The sequence below is a fragment of the Trichomycterus rosablanca genome, chromosome 6 (genome assembly GCF_030014385.1).
Source record: "Trichomycterus rosablanca isolate fTriRos1 chromosome 6, fTriRos1.hap1, whole genome shotgun sequence".
Taxonomy (NCBI): Eukaryota; Metazoa; Chordata; class Actinopteri; order Siluriformes; family Trichomycteridae; genus Trichomycterus; species Trichomycterus rosablanca.
In genome coordinates, this window is record NC_085993.1 from 42,382,423 (window position 1) to 42,400,075 (window position 17,653).

General features: G+C 39.2%; 1 protein-coding gene across 1 annotated transcript in view; it reads right to left on the reverse strand.

Moving 5' to 3' along the window:
- Nucleotides 1-3,647: 3,647 nt before the first annotated feature.
- The window catches only part of LOC134317150 (sodium- and chloride-dependent GABA transporter 2-like), a 36,940-nt gene continuing 22,934 nt past the window's right edge, over nucleotides 3,648-17,653 (reverse strand). Inside the window, exons 6-15 of the mRNA XM_062997883.1 lie at nucleotides 15,094-15,226; nucleotides 14,873-15,007; nucleotides 14,607-14,710; nucleotides 14,380-14,504; nucleotides 10,902-11,014; nucleotides 10,001-10,138; nucleotides 8,743-8,845; nucleotides 7,427-7,527; nucleotides 7,000-7,167; nucleotides 3,648-5,823 (exon numbers count right to left, since the gene is read on the reverse strand). Of these exons, the coding sequence (XP_062853953.1) occupies nucleotides 5,680-5,823; nucleotides 7,000-7,167; nucleotides 7,427-7,527; nucleotides 8,743-8,845; nucleotides 10,001-10,138; nucleotides 10,902-11,014; nucleotides 14,380-14,504; nucleotides 14,607-14,710; nucleotides 14,873-15,007; nucleotides 15,094-15,226 (1,264 nt within the window). The 3' untranslated portion in view covers nucleotides 3,648-5,679. The remainder of the gene's footprint in view (nucleotides 5,824-6,999; nucleotides 7,168-7,426; nucleotides 7,528-8,742; nucleotides 8,846-10,000; nucleotides 10,139-10,901; nucleotides 11,015-14,379; nucleotides 14,505-14,606; nucleotides 14,711-14,872; nucleotides 15,008-15,093; nucleotides 15,227-17,653) is intronic.

Below are 17,653 nucleotides of genomic sequence, written 5' to 3' on the forward strand. Positions count from 1 at the left end.
TAGCCACAATGGTTTGGGAGTACTTTAGAAAACCGTAGTCACTTAACACAATCCACATCTTCATTATGGAATGAAACCTAAAACTCTTTATGCAACAAGAAAGCCATATACACCAATTAGGCATAACATTATGACCACCTCCTTGTTTCTACACTCACTGTCCATGTTATCAGCTCCACTTACCATATAGAGGTACTTTGTAGTTCTACAATTATTGACTGTAGTCCATCTATTTTCCTACATACTGTTTTAGCCTGCTTTCACCCTGTTCTTCAATGGTCAGGACCCCCACAGGACCACCACAGAGTAGGTATTATTTAGGTGGTGGGTCATTCTCAGCCCTGCAGTGACACTGACATGGTGGTGGTGTGTTAGTGTGTGTTGTGCTGGTATGAGTAGATAAGACACTGATACCACTGATGAAAGTCTAGAAGATGACCAACTCAAACAGCAGCAATAGATGAGCGATTGTCTCTGACTTTACATCCACAAGGTGGACCAACTAGGTAGCGCTGCTGTGTCTGATCCACTCATACCAGCACAACACACACTAACACACCACCACCATGTCATTGTCACTGCAGTGCTGAGAATGATCCACCACCTAAATAATACCTGCTCTGTGGTGGTCCTGATCATTGAAGAACAGGCTAAAAAAATATGTAAAGAAATAGATGGACTAAAGTCAGTAATTGTAGAACTACAAAGTGCTTCTAAGTGGAGCTGATAAAATGGACAGTGTGTGTAGAAACAAGGAGGTGGTTTTAATATTATGGCAGATCGGTGTATCTATTCTCTGAGCTTGAGCTTATATCAGTTTGATGAAGGGACCAAAGTAATGTAAGTTGTGGTCAGATAAGCCCATGTTTAGCTTGGTTTTTTAGTTTAAGCATTATTACTTGAAGACTCATAACATCTGAGTACAAAATACAAAGACAAATATGACCCAATAGCCCAGACTCACACTGCAGTTTTAGGTAAGATATGCTTTTGCTTTGCTCTTCTCTTCGAGCATTTTATGATGTGCCTCTTCACTACAGCTTCACTTGTAAATAAACAAGACTTTCTCAGCACAAAGGGCTGGTAAAGATGTTCGTTTTTCTCATGAAGCCTCGATAATGAACGGGTGTTAGGGGGCAATTAAGATCTCAAGGTCTGTCAGAATGCTGGCCTGTCTTCATGGATACAGGCTTTGTTCTCCATTTTCTCTGACCTACTGCAGTGAAGCTAACTGCCTGCAGGTGCCCATCCTCTGAAATTGTAGCTTTGTATAAGTCTTTAGCTGGTACTATTGAGCGTATAGCAGGAAATAAATGGTTACAGCTTAAAAACTGTCTTCAGCTGTTATTAGAGTTCATTTATATGAGAGAGAAAGAGAGAGAGAGTGGGGGGGAGAGTAATGGCTGAATAATTGTTGGGTTCCTAAATACTAGCATTGTTGTTCCAGTCTGTTATCAGCAGGTTTTTGATGCTCATTATTCATATATATATATAAATCAATTCATTATGTGTGGGCAGTTGTAGCCTAGTGGTTAAGGAACTGGGCTAGTAATCGAAAGGTTGCTGGTTCGAGCCCCAACTCTGACAGGTTGCCCTTGAGCAAGGCCCTTAACCCTCAATTGCTTAGACAATATACTGTCACAGTACTATAAGTTGTTTTGGATAAAAGCGTCTGCTAAATTTATTCTTTTTTGGATCAAATAACTTTGCCGTTCATAGTCTTTTAAGCCAATGCTATGCTTATTTATATAAAAAAAATCATTGTGTAAGACTGCAGGAGATATTACTGACTCTATGAGTGCTCTCAGTGCAGCAAGGGTATTATTCAATTCAGCTATAGAGAACTGAGCAGAAAAGTTAATCTCAGGCCAAGCTGAATGGATAATACGACACCATGGTGTTAGTTGTGTGCTGGTACAAGATGTAATGGGGCGTTAGGGTGACCCTCCCTTTCCTTCTTCCACTCTTCAGTCTGTTTATCCATCTGTCTCTTCTGGACCTTTGACAGGTTTTAGCTTGGAGCTGTACACATTAAAACACTAAACGATGGAGTGTTCAGATCTGATAATACATTATATGTGTATCATTGTCCACCTATAACAAAAACAGATCAATCATTTGGAAATAATATTCAGAGGTTAGTGATAAATAAAGAAAAGTATGTTCACTTAAAAAGTTGTTGCACTACTATTATTATTATTATCTGTATATTCACATATTTTTAATAATCTCTTTACTCTGGTCACATGCAGCTGATCGAGTTGGTTTGATCATCTCTAATGTTATGTGTTTTGCATGTTCTCTTGCATGTTCACTAAAAAAGTTCATGTAAATTGTGATTATTTGCATGTAAACTCTGTGTAAGTGAAGTTTTTACACTTTTTAACATGTTTCAATTATTTTTACATGTGCATCATGTGTGAGGGCAGAACACAAAGCTGGTCTTCCTGGGAAAAGGAGTTTCTTCACATGTGATCATGTAATATGATATGATAATGTACAGTCTAAGTGATGAGGTTCAGTTTTCTTGCATTTCCCAAAAAAATTTGCATGAGGTGGACTAGCTAAAAAAAATAGCTGGTCTTTCATCTGCTGTGGGATCAACCAACCTGACCAGCATTCCAAGAGACTCAAATATTAAACAAGGCTAGCCTGAAGAGCCTGAACATCTAAGACTCCTTCTGCACTAAAACAGTTTGTGTACCCAGGTTTTTTTTTAGCAAGGATAACCAAATACATACATCTGTACAGTAATTTATACACATAAATATACATCGATCAGCCATAACATTAAAACCACCTCCTTGTTTCTACACACATTGTCCATTTTATCAGCTCCACTTACCATATAGAAGCACTTTGTAGTTCTACAATTATGGACTGTAGTCCATTTGTTTCTCTGCATGCTTTGTTAGCCCCCTTTCATGCTGTTCTTCAATGGTCAGGACTCTCCCAGGACCACCACAGAGCAGGTATTATTTGGGTGGTGGATCATTCTCAGCACTGCAGTGACACTGACATGGTGGTGGTGTTTTGGTGTGTGTTGTGCTGGTATGAGTAGATAAGACACAGCAGCGCTGATGGAGTTTTTAAGCAGCTCACTGTCACTGCTGGACTGAGAATAGTCCACCAACCAAAAACCTCCAGCCAACAGCGCCCCGTGGGCAGCGTCCTGTGACCACTGATGAGGGTCTAGAAGATGACCAACTCAAACAGCAGCAATAGATGAGCGATCGTCTCTGACTTTACATCTACAAGGTGGACCAACTAGGTAGGAGTGTCTAATAGAGTGGACAGTGAGTGGACACGATATTAAGCGCTGCTGTGTCTGATCCACTCATACCAGCACAACACACACTAACACACCACCACCATGTCATTGTCGCTGCAGTGCTGAGAATCATTCACCACCTAAATAATACCTGCTCTGTGGAGGTCCTGTGGGGGTCCTGACCATTGAAGAACAGGGTGAAAACAGGCTAAAAAGATATGTAGATAAAGATATGGACAGTAATTCTATGTGGTTCTTTATGGTAAGTGGAGCTGATAAAATGGACAGTGAGTGTAGAAACAAGAAGGCGGTTTTAATGTTATGGCTGATCAGTGTATATAACACCAAGAGAAGGAAAAGTATTTCACAAACACCATTATAACTTCAACAATACAATGTTTATTCTAAAACATATAAACATATACATATTCATCTGACATTTACTGTATGAATATTGCATATTGCACAACTTTCTGACGTGAATTTACATATAAAAATAATTGGATACTGTCAGCAATGTATTTTGTCCAGCAGGTGGAACTATTTCTCCTGACAGAACGTATTGAACTGTATTAATCAGGAACTTATAACAAAAGCTAATTCCTTTATCAAGGAAACAGCACACTTTTCATTGAAAAGATGTAAAAAGACCAAGGCTGTTCCAATAAATCAAATTTTGCTTTTCTTTTTACATTAGTTTTGGCTCTTATACATCTAATTACTCCATTCATACAGGACAGCCCTGTTAAGTAATTGCACATCAGCTAGTTAGCTTATCAACTAGCAATCCTATTTAATCAAAGGAAACAGACCATACAAACCAAACAGCAGTTACTGCACTCTTAAAAACAAATGTCCCTGAGTGATTATTTATAAGTAGTTTTAGAAGCTCTTTATCATGTGTAAAGTTTATACTGGTGCTCTAAATGTAAAGGTTTAAATGTTACACCGATTCATTTTATTTTAAAATCACACTGAAGTTAAATTTCAATGTAATGTTTACTCAGAGCTAGCAGTGTATAAATACCATGAACCAGCCATTCATGTGATGCAAAGTAGATACCAAAATAGCTTAACATGTTCTTATTGGCTCAGTATGACATAACTCTGGGCAGTAAGGGCTTGTAAAAATTCCATACAAATTCACATTTGGGCCTGCAAACATTCAGGAGGTCAGTCATTCACTGGGCCCGATGTGGACTGACTGTAGACAGCGCAGACATAGACAGATGTCTAAATGGTCAAAAGTATTTGGACACTGGACCTCAAGGTGGTTTGACATTCAATTTCAAAGACAAATGGTATTAAAATAGACTGACCTCTATGTGATATTTTAGCCATAACAAGAGCCACTCTTCTGAAAAGGCTTCAGTGGGAATTAGTGCCCATTCAGTCAAAAGAGCATTTGTATGACTGGGAACTGATATTGGTCAAGAAAGCCTCAACTGATGATTTAGTTCATTCCTGAGCTGTTCAGTAAGAATCAACTATTTGCCAATGACCAAATTTAATGGAGCAAGTTTTCCTTGGTCCAGCCCACAGTGGCACATTATAGATCCTGGCAACATATGCAAGTAATCTACTCTTCCATGCCAGCTAGTTTGGTTACATTTTGGTCAATATTTTTTTTTTATTAAACTAAAAATGTAACTTTTAACTTAATGTAAACATTTTAGTTTTGGAATTGCGAACAATGTTGTTTTCATCTACAAATGGTTACTAGCAATAGTTAAAAGTACTTTCAACTGTGTAATTGTAAGCAAGAGTTTGAAGTTTAGAGAGTTCTTTGTGAAACCTAAAATGGTTCTTTGTGGCACCAAGTAAAATGGTTTTCTAAATCAGCTAAAAAGTCCTTCAACCTAAAAAAAAAATGTCATTATACTGTTTTATACTCTTTTATATTAAATATTGCTTTATGTATTGCTTTATGCAGCTCCACATACAAGGCATTAGACAACAGCTAAAGGCACAGAAGCATGCATACCCTTTTACCAGATTTTATGAATATGCAAACTGGAAACCCTGTTGAACATACCTAACCCCTTCCCTTGGTAAACCAGTGTTACGTGGACTTTGCATATGGTTATTTAGTGTTGATATGGTAGTCTTATTATATATAGTAATTTCAATTTTACACACATTATGTATTCAATCTATTAAGAATAAACACATAAATCTGCAAAAAATCGTTCCTACTATAAGTTCATTATTTACATGAAAATACAATGAGTCAAAAAATCTTAACAAATCTACAACACAAATCCGTGCACCACAAATTATCCTTAAATGCCCTACCAATTAGTACTTATTCATTAAACTTACATATAGGGTATTGATGAATAACATATAGCTGTCACCAATGACATTTTCTTCTCTGTTCTATTCAAACTTGGCTGTGTGCAAAGAGGTCATACTGCAACGAAAGAATCCTGTTGATTGCTGCGCAGTGTCTGCAGATCTGTAAAAGACTCAAATGTGCAGGAGGCGAGGACCTTGGTTGCTGATCTTAGCTTCGGTAGGTCTTGAGCAGGGGTGCACAGGGTTTTCATTCTCTATGTCAGAAAAAAAAATTGAGCATTAATGCAAAGGGTACCAATAACATTCCTAAAATTGGATTTGGAAAAGTCCTTCTAAAAGGTTTTTGAGCAATTTAGTCAACATTAAGACAATTAATAACAATAAAATAAAATAAATAGCTTTATTTACAGATTTTACACAGTTGCATATTTAGTAATTGATGTATCTGTAACAAAATCATATCATATTCAAGCTTCAGTTGCTAAAACTGGGGCTTCTTTTCTGTTCGCAGTAAATATAAAAAATTTTTTAAAGCATTTTCTCCCTTTTTCTCCCGATTTTTTAGCGTGTACAATTTTTACCCAATTGTGTTATGCTTGCTCTCTACTGGTGCTGACCCCCGCCCATGATTGAGGAGAGTGAACTGACACATGTCCCCTCTGATACATGAGCAGTAGCCGACTGCATTTTTTCACCTGCACCAGCCAAGTTCATATGCAATTCAGCCCTGTGTACGGACAGCCACACCCTGATCAGCATTATTCCTCTACTCTGGAATAAGACGCCATCAACCAGCTAGCAGAGGTCATAATTGCATCAGTTATGAGGTCCCTATCCGGCTCCCTAACCCTGTATGCACAACAGCCAAAGATTGTTCATATAGCCGCCCAGCCCAGCTGGATGGCAGAGCTGAGATTCGATACGATGTATTTAAAATCCCAGCTCTGGTGTGCTAGCATATTTTACCGCTGAGCCACTTGAGTGGCATAAATATTACAATTAAACTAGTGTAATTGTAGACAGTGTGACCTAAGTTCCAGAAAGCTGCTAAATTCATGCTAGACCTCTTTTTTAGGTGGTTCTTGGATTACATCTTATTATTCAGACACATTTCCTCTCAGTGTGAGGTAACAGTTAGGGTTTTCTTCCTGGTGTAGACAAAAGACCACTGTACTTTTTAATGGGTGCAGGCATACTAGCCCTGTATATTGAAGAAATTAATTAGGAACATGTTCTGTATTTATATTTTTGACCCCATACAGTTTTTTGTTAATAATTTCCGTTTTTGTTAATAAATTACTAATAATTTAGTGACAGGTGCAGAAATCATTGAAATCTTAAGCCTCGATATGTCCTTGTCCCTGTGTATGTAAACATCTGACTTTAACTGCATGTATGTTTAAATTACGGTTTTGTACATGATTATTTACCTCACGTAGTGACCCAGGTGTGGTCCAAACTGCATACACCATCCAAAAAGGAACCAACATAGTGGAGGACAGTGTAAGGAAGCCTCCAATAGCATAGCCCCACCAGGGGTACTCATAGTTATTCAGCTTCAGAGGAGTGTATTTAATCAAGGAGAAAACAAATGTACCCTGTACAAAAAAAGAAAAGAAAAAAAAAGAAATGAGTTGATCCAGGTAAGTACCACAGTAGTTGGAGAGCCTATCTGTCTTTTGCAGAAAGGCAGATGCTGGTGACATGTGTCACAAACAGACTTGTGAACTACTCAAGAAGTACACATCAAATCAGTACATAGTAAAACACACACTACTACTTAAATGTTCAAATCAGGTCTTCTGACCTATTGTAGCAAGTTATTTTTGTTATAGAACCTTTTCGCATATAACTCACTATGCAAACAACAGGAGTCACATATTTCCAGCACAACTTCATGTGAGCACAGGGACGATAACCAATCATGTCCTCAATGTTGTCGTACAGACGGTCTGCACCTAAAAAGACAGAAATTTCTTTCAAAAAGCTACATACTGTATAATCACATCTAAACAGGTTATTATAAACCATATCTGTTTATAACCATGTCCAAACTATTTCATCATTAACATTTTGTTAATTCCCAAGACAATATGAACAATGAATTTAGAATATATTGATATCGAAGGTTAACCTTATATTTATACTATGTATACTCCGCCGTTTGAAATGAAGCCTTTTGTTTATAATTGCCATGTTAGCAGACTCACTGCTAGTGAACTAGTTTGCATGATCTCCAGTAAAAACAGTTTTGCAGTTTTACCGTTTTGTAAATTACTAAATTACCTTGAGTAATTTGAATGTCAGTGATATTATTTTGGAATTTTCACTCCAAACTTATTTTTACTCTAAATCTCAAGCCAGGTCTATAATGTACTTTAGATCATAAAGTTTGACATACAGCAAGACTGGGTGTTTAAACAGGTAAATATTTGCACTTATGTAATGGATTTACAGTATGCAGTGATTACGGCTGTATTTTTTATTACTTTAAGTATTTTCATTAAATTACATTAAATGTTAACACAGAACTAACATATTTACTGTATATATACACCAATCAGCCATAACATTAAAACCACCTCCTTGTTTCTACACTCACTGTCCATTTTATCAGCTCCACTTACCATATAGCAGCACTTTGTAGTTCTACAATTACTAACTGTCAAGAGACGATCGCTCATCTGTTGCTGCTGTTTGAGTTGGTCATCTTCTAGACCTTCATCAGTGGTCACAGGAGGCTGCCAACAGTGAGGTGTTTAAAAACTCCAGCAGCATTGCTGTGTCTTATCCGCTCATACCAGCACAACACACACTAACACACCACCACCATGTCAGTGTCAATGCAGTGCTGAGAATGATCCACCACCCAAATAATACCTGCTCTGTAGTGGTACTGGAGAGTCCTGACCATTGAAGAACAGCATGAAAGGGGGCTAACAAAGCATGCAGATAAACAGATGGACTACAGTCAGTCATTGTAGAACTACAAAGTGCTTCTATATGGTAAGTGGAGCTGATAAAATGGACAGTGAGTGTAGAAACAAGGAGGTGGTTTCAACGTTATGGTTGATCGTGTTTATATAGATGAATATTGTATTGGGTTATTAAAAAAGAAAATGAAAAAATTTAACATAAGTTTGGTGTAATAAAGTAATAACAAAAGCATGTACCATAAACCCATCCAACACAGATGGACTGAAGAATTGCGAAAGCCAAGAGAGTCATTCCACTGCATGCATAATAGTCAAACAACTGGAAGACATACAGCCCGCCCTTCAGTAAGAAGAAAAAAAAATTAGGCAAGAGAAAAAAACACACATTTTAACATTTATTTTTCATTTTAAAATCCATCCATGTTTTAATGTATTCTTTAAGTTGCTTACTTGTTTAAAGTAAAATACAAAAGAATCCCCTACTTATTTTTTGCATGTGTCACACTAATATCAAGTCATGAGACTTAATATTAGACAAAGATGGCCCATATGATGATTTCATTTATTTATGAAAAATGCTGTTCAGCCCTACCTGACTCTATGTAAAAGCTAAAAAATCAACCAGTTTACAACTGTATCTGATCTTACTTTTGTTTAATCATCAGAACCTGTTTGGCAATGTGAAGCAGACTAGAATGTCTCAAAGCAGCACATGATGCCACTTCAACGTGATTCAAATACAGATGTGAAACAAAGTCATTGAAATGTGTTATAAAAGACATCTAGATGACCCCTAAGACTTTTGGGATACTATTTTGTGAAATGATGAGTCAAATGTGAGATTTTTTTGGAAGACATGGGTTCCGTTAAGGCTAACACCGCATTCCACATAAGAACAGTTAAACACAGGGGTGGTAGTGTGATGGTCTGGGTCCCATTTGCTGTCACAAGACCTAGATGATTTGTCACTTGACAGAACCATAAGTTCTGCTCTTTATCAGAGAACCCTAAAGGAGAATGTCCATCTTTCAGTTTGTGACCCAAATCTCATGTGAAGTTGGTTTATGCAGCACCACAATGATCCAAAGCACCCACATAAGTCCAGCTCTGAACAGCTCGAATAGAACAAAAATAAGTGTTTGGAGTGGCTGAGTCAAGTCCTGACTTGAATTCCATTTAGATGCGTGGCAAGACCTCAGACAGGGAGTTCATGCTAGAAGCTGAATTAAAACAATTCCTCCACAGTGACGTAATTAAACGATCGATCACAGTTGTTTTTGCCAAGTGTGGTACAACCCGCTATTATGTTTATGTGAAGCAAATATTTTTTCATATGGGTGGTGAGTAAAATAGAATGATCATTTAACAGCGGCGTTTTGTGTTTACTCATGTTATCTTTATCATATATTACCATCAGCTGGAAGATCTGAAACATTTAAATGTCACAAATCTGCACTGTACCTCATTTACATGATCTTCACTGGATAATTCTTACCTCTGTTACCATCAGCAAGCCCACAAGGCAGCTACAGGCACATATGACCAGGAGTAAGATTTTCCGCCGGTTTCCAACTCGGAATAATGACGGGTACATGTCTGAAATTGCTGTCATCAGGGCTTCATGATATACAAACTGCACACAAACAAGTTTTTCTGTATATACAATTACATCAGAAGGTCTGTGTTGCATAATCTTGGTGATTTTGTAAAAAAGCTTATTGATGTGTTATTCAAACAAATGTCTAATTTCTATACACCCATCAGGCATAACATTATGATCACTGACAGGTGAAGTAAATAACACTGATTATCTCTTCATCACGGGACCTGTTAGTGGGTGGGATATATTAGGCAGCAAGTGAAAAATTTTTCCTCAAAGTTGATGTGTTAGAAGCATGAAAAATGCGTAAGGATTTGAGCGAGTTTGACAAGGGCCAAATTGTGATGGCTAGACGACTGGGTCAGAGCATCTCCAAAACTGCAGCTCTTGTGGGGTGTTCCTGGTCTGCAGTAGTCAGTATCTATCAAAAGTGGTCCAAGGATGGAACAGTGGTAAACTAGCGACAGGGTCATGAGTGAAAAAAAAAGGCCATATGAGAGGCCATATGAGTGGATAAGACAGGCCAAGGCTCATTGATGCACATGGAGAGCGAAGGCTGGCATGTGTGGTCCCATCCAACAGACAAGCTACTATAGCTGAGATAGCTAAAGAAGTTAATGCTGGTTCTGATAGAAAGGTGTCAGACTTTATGCCTCGATGTCAGGGCTGTTTTGGCAGCAAAAGGGGGACCGACACAATGCCTGATCGGTGTATAATAACAGCTAAAATGATGTTCTGCTTATTGATTAGACTAATCAAACATAATTAAGGAAATGTGAATATAGAATATGCTTACCTCACTATCCAGTCCCAAGAAAAGAATCATAATGAAAAAGAAAACAGCCCATAACTGAGGTACAGGCATTAAAGCAACTGCACGAGGGTACGCAATGAATGCCAGACCAGGACCTACAAGAACAAAGACTTATAAATATACATAGAATGTGTGTATGAATAGTTATATATACAGTATATTAAATTAAGTACAACAGCCATAACATTAAAACCACCTCCTTGTTTCGACACTCACTGTCCATTTTATTAGCTCCACTTACCATAGAGAAGCACTTTGTAGTTCTACAATTACTGACTGTAATCCATCTATTTCTTTACATACCTTTTTAGCCTGTTTTCACCCTGTTATTCAATGGTCAGGACCCACACAGGACCACTACACAGTAGGTATTATTTAGGTGGTGGATGATTCTCAGCACTGCAGTGACACTGACATGGTGGTGGTGTGTGTGTTAGTGTGTGATGTGCTGGTATGAGTGGATCAGACACAGCAGTGCTGCTGGAGTTTTTAAATACCATGTCAACTCACTGTCCACTCTATTAGACACTCCTACCTAGTTGGTTCGCCTTGTAGATGTAAAGAGACGATCGCTCATCCATTGCTGCTGTTTGAGTTGGTCATCTTTGAGACCTTCATCAGTGGTCACAGGACGCTGCCCATGGGGCGCTGTTGGCTGGATATTTTTGGTTAGTGGACTATTCTCAATCCAGCAGTGACAGTGAGGTGTTTAAAAACTCCATCAGCATTGCTGTGTCTTATACACTCATACCAGCACAACACACAAACACACCACCACCATGTTAGTGTCACTGCAGTGCTGAGAATGATCCACCACCCAGATAATACCTGCTCTCTAGTAGTCCTGGGAGAGTCCTGACCATTGAAGAACAGCATGAAAGGGGGCTAACAAAGCATGCAGAGAAACAGATGGACGACAGTCAGTGATTGTAGAACTACAAAGTGCTTCTGCTAAAATGGACAATTAGTGTAGGAGGTGGTTTTAATGTTATGGCTGATCAGTGTATGTAGCCTACATGTATTTGTACATTACCAGTCAAAAGTTTAGAATACTTCAATTTTGCAGTTGTAAGTGCTAAACCGACAGAGATAAAGAGGATTATGTAACAGGGTGGGTCACGCCTACAGACAGAGCCCTGCAGCACCCGAGATATTTTAGGAATTGAACAATACTGCAGTTAAAGAACCACAAAATGAAAAAAGGAGATGAAGAACAGAATTTAAAATGGCCAAAGTAAAAACTATCAAAATAAAAAAGTATCTACAGCCAGAAGCAGGGAGAGTTAAGAGAAAAGGAATGGGGAAAAGATGTGAACTGATTGTCACAACTCGAGTTCTCACAAAAGAATAAATAGGTGGTGAATTCAGTAAAAACCAGCAGCTACTGTAAAAGAGTAGAGCTGCCATTTGACCAACGGATGATGCCCGCGTCCAGCATGGGTTCACATTTGGGGTCTACTCATGAAAACTGTCACCGCAACATCATCTAAGGTCTACAGATGTGAATTTGAGCTGAAGAGTTTGAGCTGCAGGTTCGACAGGTAGGTATGTCACTTTCTTGTTTCCAAGCCAACTGTGAGGTAAAATCCCTCCGGCACATTCTGGGTCTGCCCCCGAGGCTCTGCCCAGAGAGACGTGCCTGGAACAGCTCCAATGAGAACCGACCGAAGGGGAATTCTTGTAAGATGCCCAAACCACCTAAACTGGAAGAACCACTGCTTCTTAAGATATTTGCTTTCTATTGTAAGTAGAATACACTGTTTTACCTGTATGTATGTAAATATAACAGGGCGTTCACTTGTTATATCTGTGAAAAGTGGTTGCTTTAATGTGCTTCAGTGTTTGTTTTTTTACACTTTCATATTACATTGAGGGATTAATCTGCATAAATATCAAAAACTGAAACTTTCAGCCAATATGTTTAAATGTATGTGTAGATGGAGGTATGTACTGTATATGTACACAAAGTATGGTGTATTTGTATAATTCTGTGTTTGCATGTATATGTAAATGTATGTGTGCACTTGTTATTAACATTTTCTCTCTTTCTTACTTTTTATTTACATACTTTTCATGTATTAAGTTCAAGTGTTTTAGGCATACCATGTGCTAAAATGTGAATATTATCAATTCTATAGAAAAAATTAGATGTAAACCCCCATGTTTTGTAAAAACCTGTAAACTGTTCATTCATTAAAACCACCTCCTTGTTTTTACACTCACTGTCTATTTTTTCAGCTCCACTTACCACATAGAAGCACTTTGTAGTTCTACAATTACTGACTGTAGTCCATCTGTTTGTCTGCATGCTTTGTTAGCCCCCTTTCATGTTGTTCTTTAATGGTCAGAACCACTACAGAGCAGGTATTATTTAGGTGGTGGATCATTCTCAGCACTTCAGTGACACTGACATGGTGGTGGTGTGTTAGTGTGTGTTGTGCTGCTATGAGTGGATAAGACACAGCAATGCTGATGGAGTTTTTAAACATCTCACTGTCACTGCTGGACTGAGAATAGTCCACCAACCAAAAATATCCAGCCACAGCGCCCTGTGGGTAGCGTCCTGTGACCACTGATGAAAGGTCTAGAAGATGACCAACTCAAACAGCAGCAATGGATGAGCGATCGTCTCTGACTTTACATCTACAAGGTGGACCAACTAGGTAGGAGTGTCCAATAGAGTGGACAGTGAGTGGACACGGTATTTAAAAACTCCAGCAGCGCTGCTGTGTCTGATCCACTCATACCAGCACAACACACACTAACACACCACCACCATGTTAGAGTCACTGCAGTGCTGAGAATGATCCACCACCTAAATAATACCTGCTCTGTGGGGGTCCTGTGGGGGTCCTGACCATTGAAGAACAGAGTGAAAGCAGGCTAAAAATGTATGTAGAAAAATAGATGGACTAGAGTCAGTAATTGTAGAACTACAAAGTGCTTCTATATGGTAAGTGCAGCTGATAAAATGGACAGTGGGTGTAGAAACAAGGAGGTGGTTTTATTGTTAAGGCTGATCAGTGTATTTAACTAAAAAAAGTAAAAAGAAAAGATTTCCAATGTCTGACTGACCAACCAGTCATTAGTCGACATTTATGATTTGCCATACATTTTTAAAGGAAACATATCTGGACTGCAGGCAAGCCAGTCAAGCACTTGAACTCATTGAAAGTAGCTTGACTTAGAGGTGATTAAATTACAATTACAAACACAGCTGCACTGGTGAAGAATATTAGGTAAAGAGAAGAGGACTTTGCATAGATCTGTATAGATAATTACTAGTACCACTACAACCACCACTTTTACTACTAAACATAGTATAGTAAGCTATCGTGAGATACATTTCTACACTTAAACTTTATCATGTCATCATGTTTCCCATTGGCTTTGTTTTTAAACTGGTTCCCCTTACAGGAATGTTTCAGAACTATTAGATGTGCACTAATACACATTATACCTGACTCTGCCACCATAGAAATGTCCATTCCTTGTTCATTTGCCATGAAGCCCAGCACGGAAAATATGGCAAATCCAGCCACAAAGCTGGTCATACTGTTTAGCAGGCACAAGTACACAGTGTCTCTGAAAGAACACATAAAAAGCACAAATAAAAGTAAGTACTACTTGAAAAGCAAAACAGAGTTCATTGCAAACAACAGAAACCAATACACTTTTTAAATTTACCTGTAACAGTTGTTGTTGTATTTATTGTAGCTCCCTAAAGCTGTCAGAGTCCCTGTGCAAACTCCATAGGAGTAAAATACCTGGCTACCTGCATCCATCCACACCTGAAAGAATTGAGTATATTGTAATAGATTTCTCAAGTGCATTGGTTTTAAAAGCAATATATCATGTTCTCATTCAGTCCAGAATAAACAATTGACCAGGGTTGGGGTAGAATGATTAATCAGGGGGTCAACTAAGAAACACATTACTTTTTGATTTAGTACCTGCGGGTCTGTGAGACGAGAAGGATCAGGGTAGAGGTAGAATGTGATACCAATCATTGCTCCAGGCAGCGTGAGTCCACGCACCAGCAGCACCACCAGCATAATGTAAGGAAAGGTAGCAGTGAAATAAACCACCTGAGAAAAAGAGTCAGCATTTAGACTAAGCATCAGGAACTCGCATCACTTTATCCTTTATTACCTGACTGCACTGGTGTACCCACCTTGCCTGTAGTTTTTACTCCTTTCCAGATACAGAAATAGCAGACAGTCCAGGCCAGAAGAAGACACAGTGCCAGCTCCCACCTTATATTACCAATCTCTTCAATCCCACCAGACAAACCCAGAATCCTTCTCCTGTAGAAATAGAGAATGCTTGATCAGATTTTAGACCTAATGCTTTCTAATCTTCCTATTTAAAACATAACACAGATCTGCTAAGTATACAAAAGCTTTTGCAAAAAACCCTGCTGTCTAATGAATATATTACAAGTACCAGGGCCAGTGCTAGGGGGCTAGGTTGGGCATTGCCACACTACATTTTCTTTCTAAACCCCCAAGCACAAAGCAAGCAAAGACTGTTTTCTTTAACTTGTGCCGCTCTCTCTGAACCAATCACAAAACCATATTTTTGCTGTTGAGTGTAAAGTAATTTCTCTGCTAATTTCTAACCTGATGAACTGCATTGTGCAGCTCAGCCGAGCAAACAGGTTCTAACTGTAACTGCGAACATGAACGGGGACTATTTATTAGGGCAGGTTTACGAGTTTAAACTCACATATGTATGGTAACATTGGCTTAATTTTGGTGATTTACTGTTTGATATTTCATGTTATTATTTTTGTTGCTTATTTTATAAACTTGTTTTATTAGCCGTTAGCTGGTAGCTAGCTAGTCTCTGTTGGTCTGCTCTGTAACTATATTGAACTATCTTTCCCATGTCTTTACCATCATATATACAGTGTATCACAAAAGTGAGTACACCCTTCACATTTCTGCAAATATTTTATTATATCTTTTCATGGGACAACACTATAGAACTAAAACTTGGATATAACTTAGAGTAGTCAGTGTACAACTTGTATAGCAGTGTAGATTTACTGTCTTCTGAAAATAACTCAACACACAGCCATTAATGTCTAAATGGCTGGCAACATAAGTGAGTACACCCCACAGTGAACATGTCCAAATTGTGCCCAAATTGTCAATATGTTGTGTGACCACAATTATTATCCAGCACTGCCTTAACCCTCCTGGGCATGGAATTCACCAGAGCTGCACAGGTTGCCACTGGAATCCTCTTCCACTCCTCCATGATGACATCACGGAGCTGGTGGATGTTAGACACCTTGAACTCCTCCACCTTCCACTTGAGGATGCGCCACAGGTGCTCAATTGGGTTTAGTCCATCACCTTTACCTTCAGCTTCCTCAGCAAGGCAGTTGTCATCTTGGAGGTTGTGTTTGGGGTCGTTATCCTGTTGGAAAACTGCAATTTTTCGAAGGGAAGGGATCATGCTCTGTTTCAGAATGTCACAGTACATGTTGGAATTCATGTTTCCCTCAATGAACTGCAGCTCCCCAGTGCCAGCAACACTCATGCAGCCCAAGACCATGATGCTACCACCACCATGCTTGACTGTAGGCAAGATACAGTTGTCTTGGTACTTCTCCCCAGGGCGCCGCCACACATGCTGGACACCATCTGAGCCAAACAAGTTTATCTTGGTCTCATCAGACCACAGGGCATTCCAGTAATCCATGTTCTTGGACTGCTTGTCTTCAGCAAACTGTTTGTGGGCTTTCTTGTGCGTCAGCTTCCTTCTGGGATGACGACCATGCAGACCGAGTTGATGCAGTGTGCGGCGTATGGTCTGAGCACTGACAGGCTGACCTCCCACGTCTTCAACCTCTGCAGCAATGCTGGCAGCACTCGTGTCTATTTTTTAAAGCCAACCTCTGGATATGACGCCGAACACGTGGACTCAACTTCTTTGGTCGACCCTGGCGAAGCCTGTTCCGAGTGGAACCTGTCCTGGAAAACCGCTGTATGACCTTGGCCACCATGCTGTAGCTCAGTTTCAGGGTGTTAGCAATCTTCTTATAGCCCAGGCCATCTTTGTGGAGAGCAACAATTCTATTTCTCACATCCTCAGAGAGTTCTTTGCCATGAGGTGCCATGTTGAATATCCAGTGGCCAGTATGAGAGAATTGTACCCAAAACACCAAATTTAACAGCCCTGCTCCCCATTTACACCTGGGACCTTGACACATGACACCAGGGAGGGACAACGACACATTTGGGCACAATTTGGACATGTTTACTGTGGGGTGTACTCACTTATGTTGCCAGCTATTTAGACATTAATGGCTGTGTGTTGAGTTATTTTCAGAAGACAGTAAATCTACACTGCTATACAAGCTGTACACTGACTACTCTAAGTTATATCCAAGTTTCATGTCTATAGTGTTGTCCCATGAAAAGATATAATGAAATATTTGCAGAAATGTGAGGGGTGTACTCACTTTTGTGATACACTCTATATATTTATACAACAGTTAGTTCCGACCTTACAATCTGATTGGTTGAGAAGCGTTCTAAACGTGCTGATATTCGTGATAACAGCACGGTCTTTTCACACCACAATGGTATTACTCCGCTGACGCGTTGCCATTAACGACAAGCTTCATGCACATAAACGCGCACGCAGGCGACACAGATTTTTTCCCGGTCGCATTTTAAATCCGTTATCTGATACACAATCATCTACCGCAGGGGTCGGCA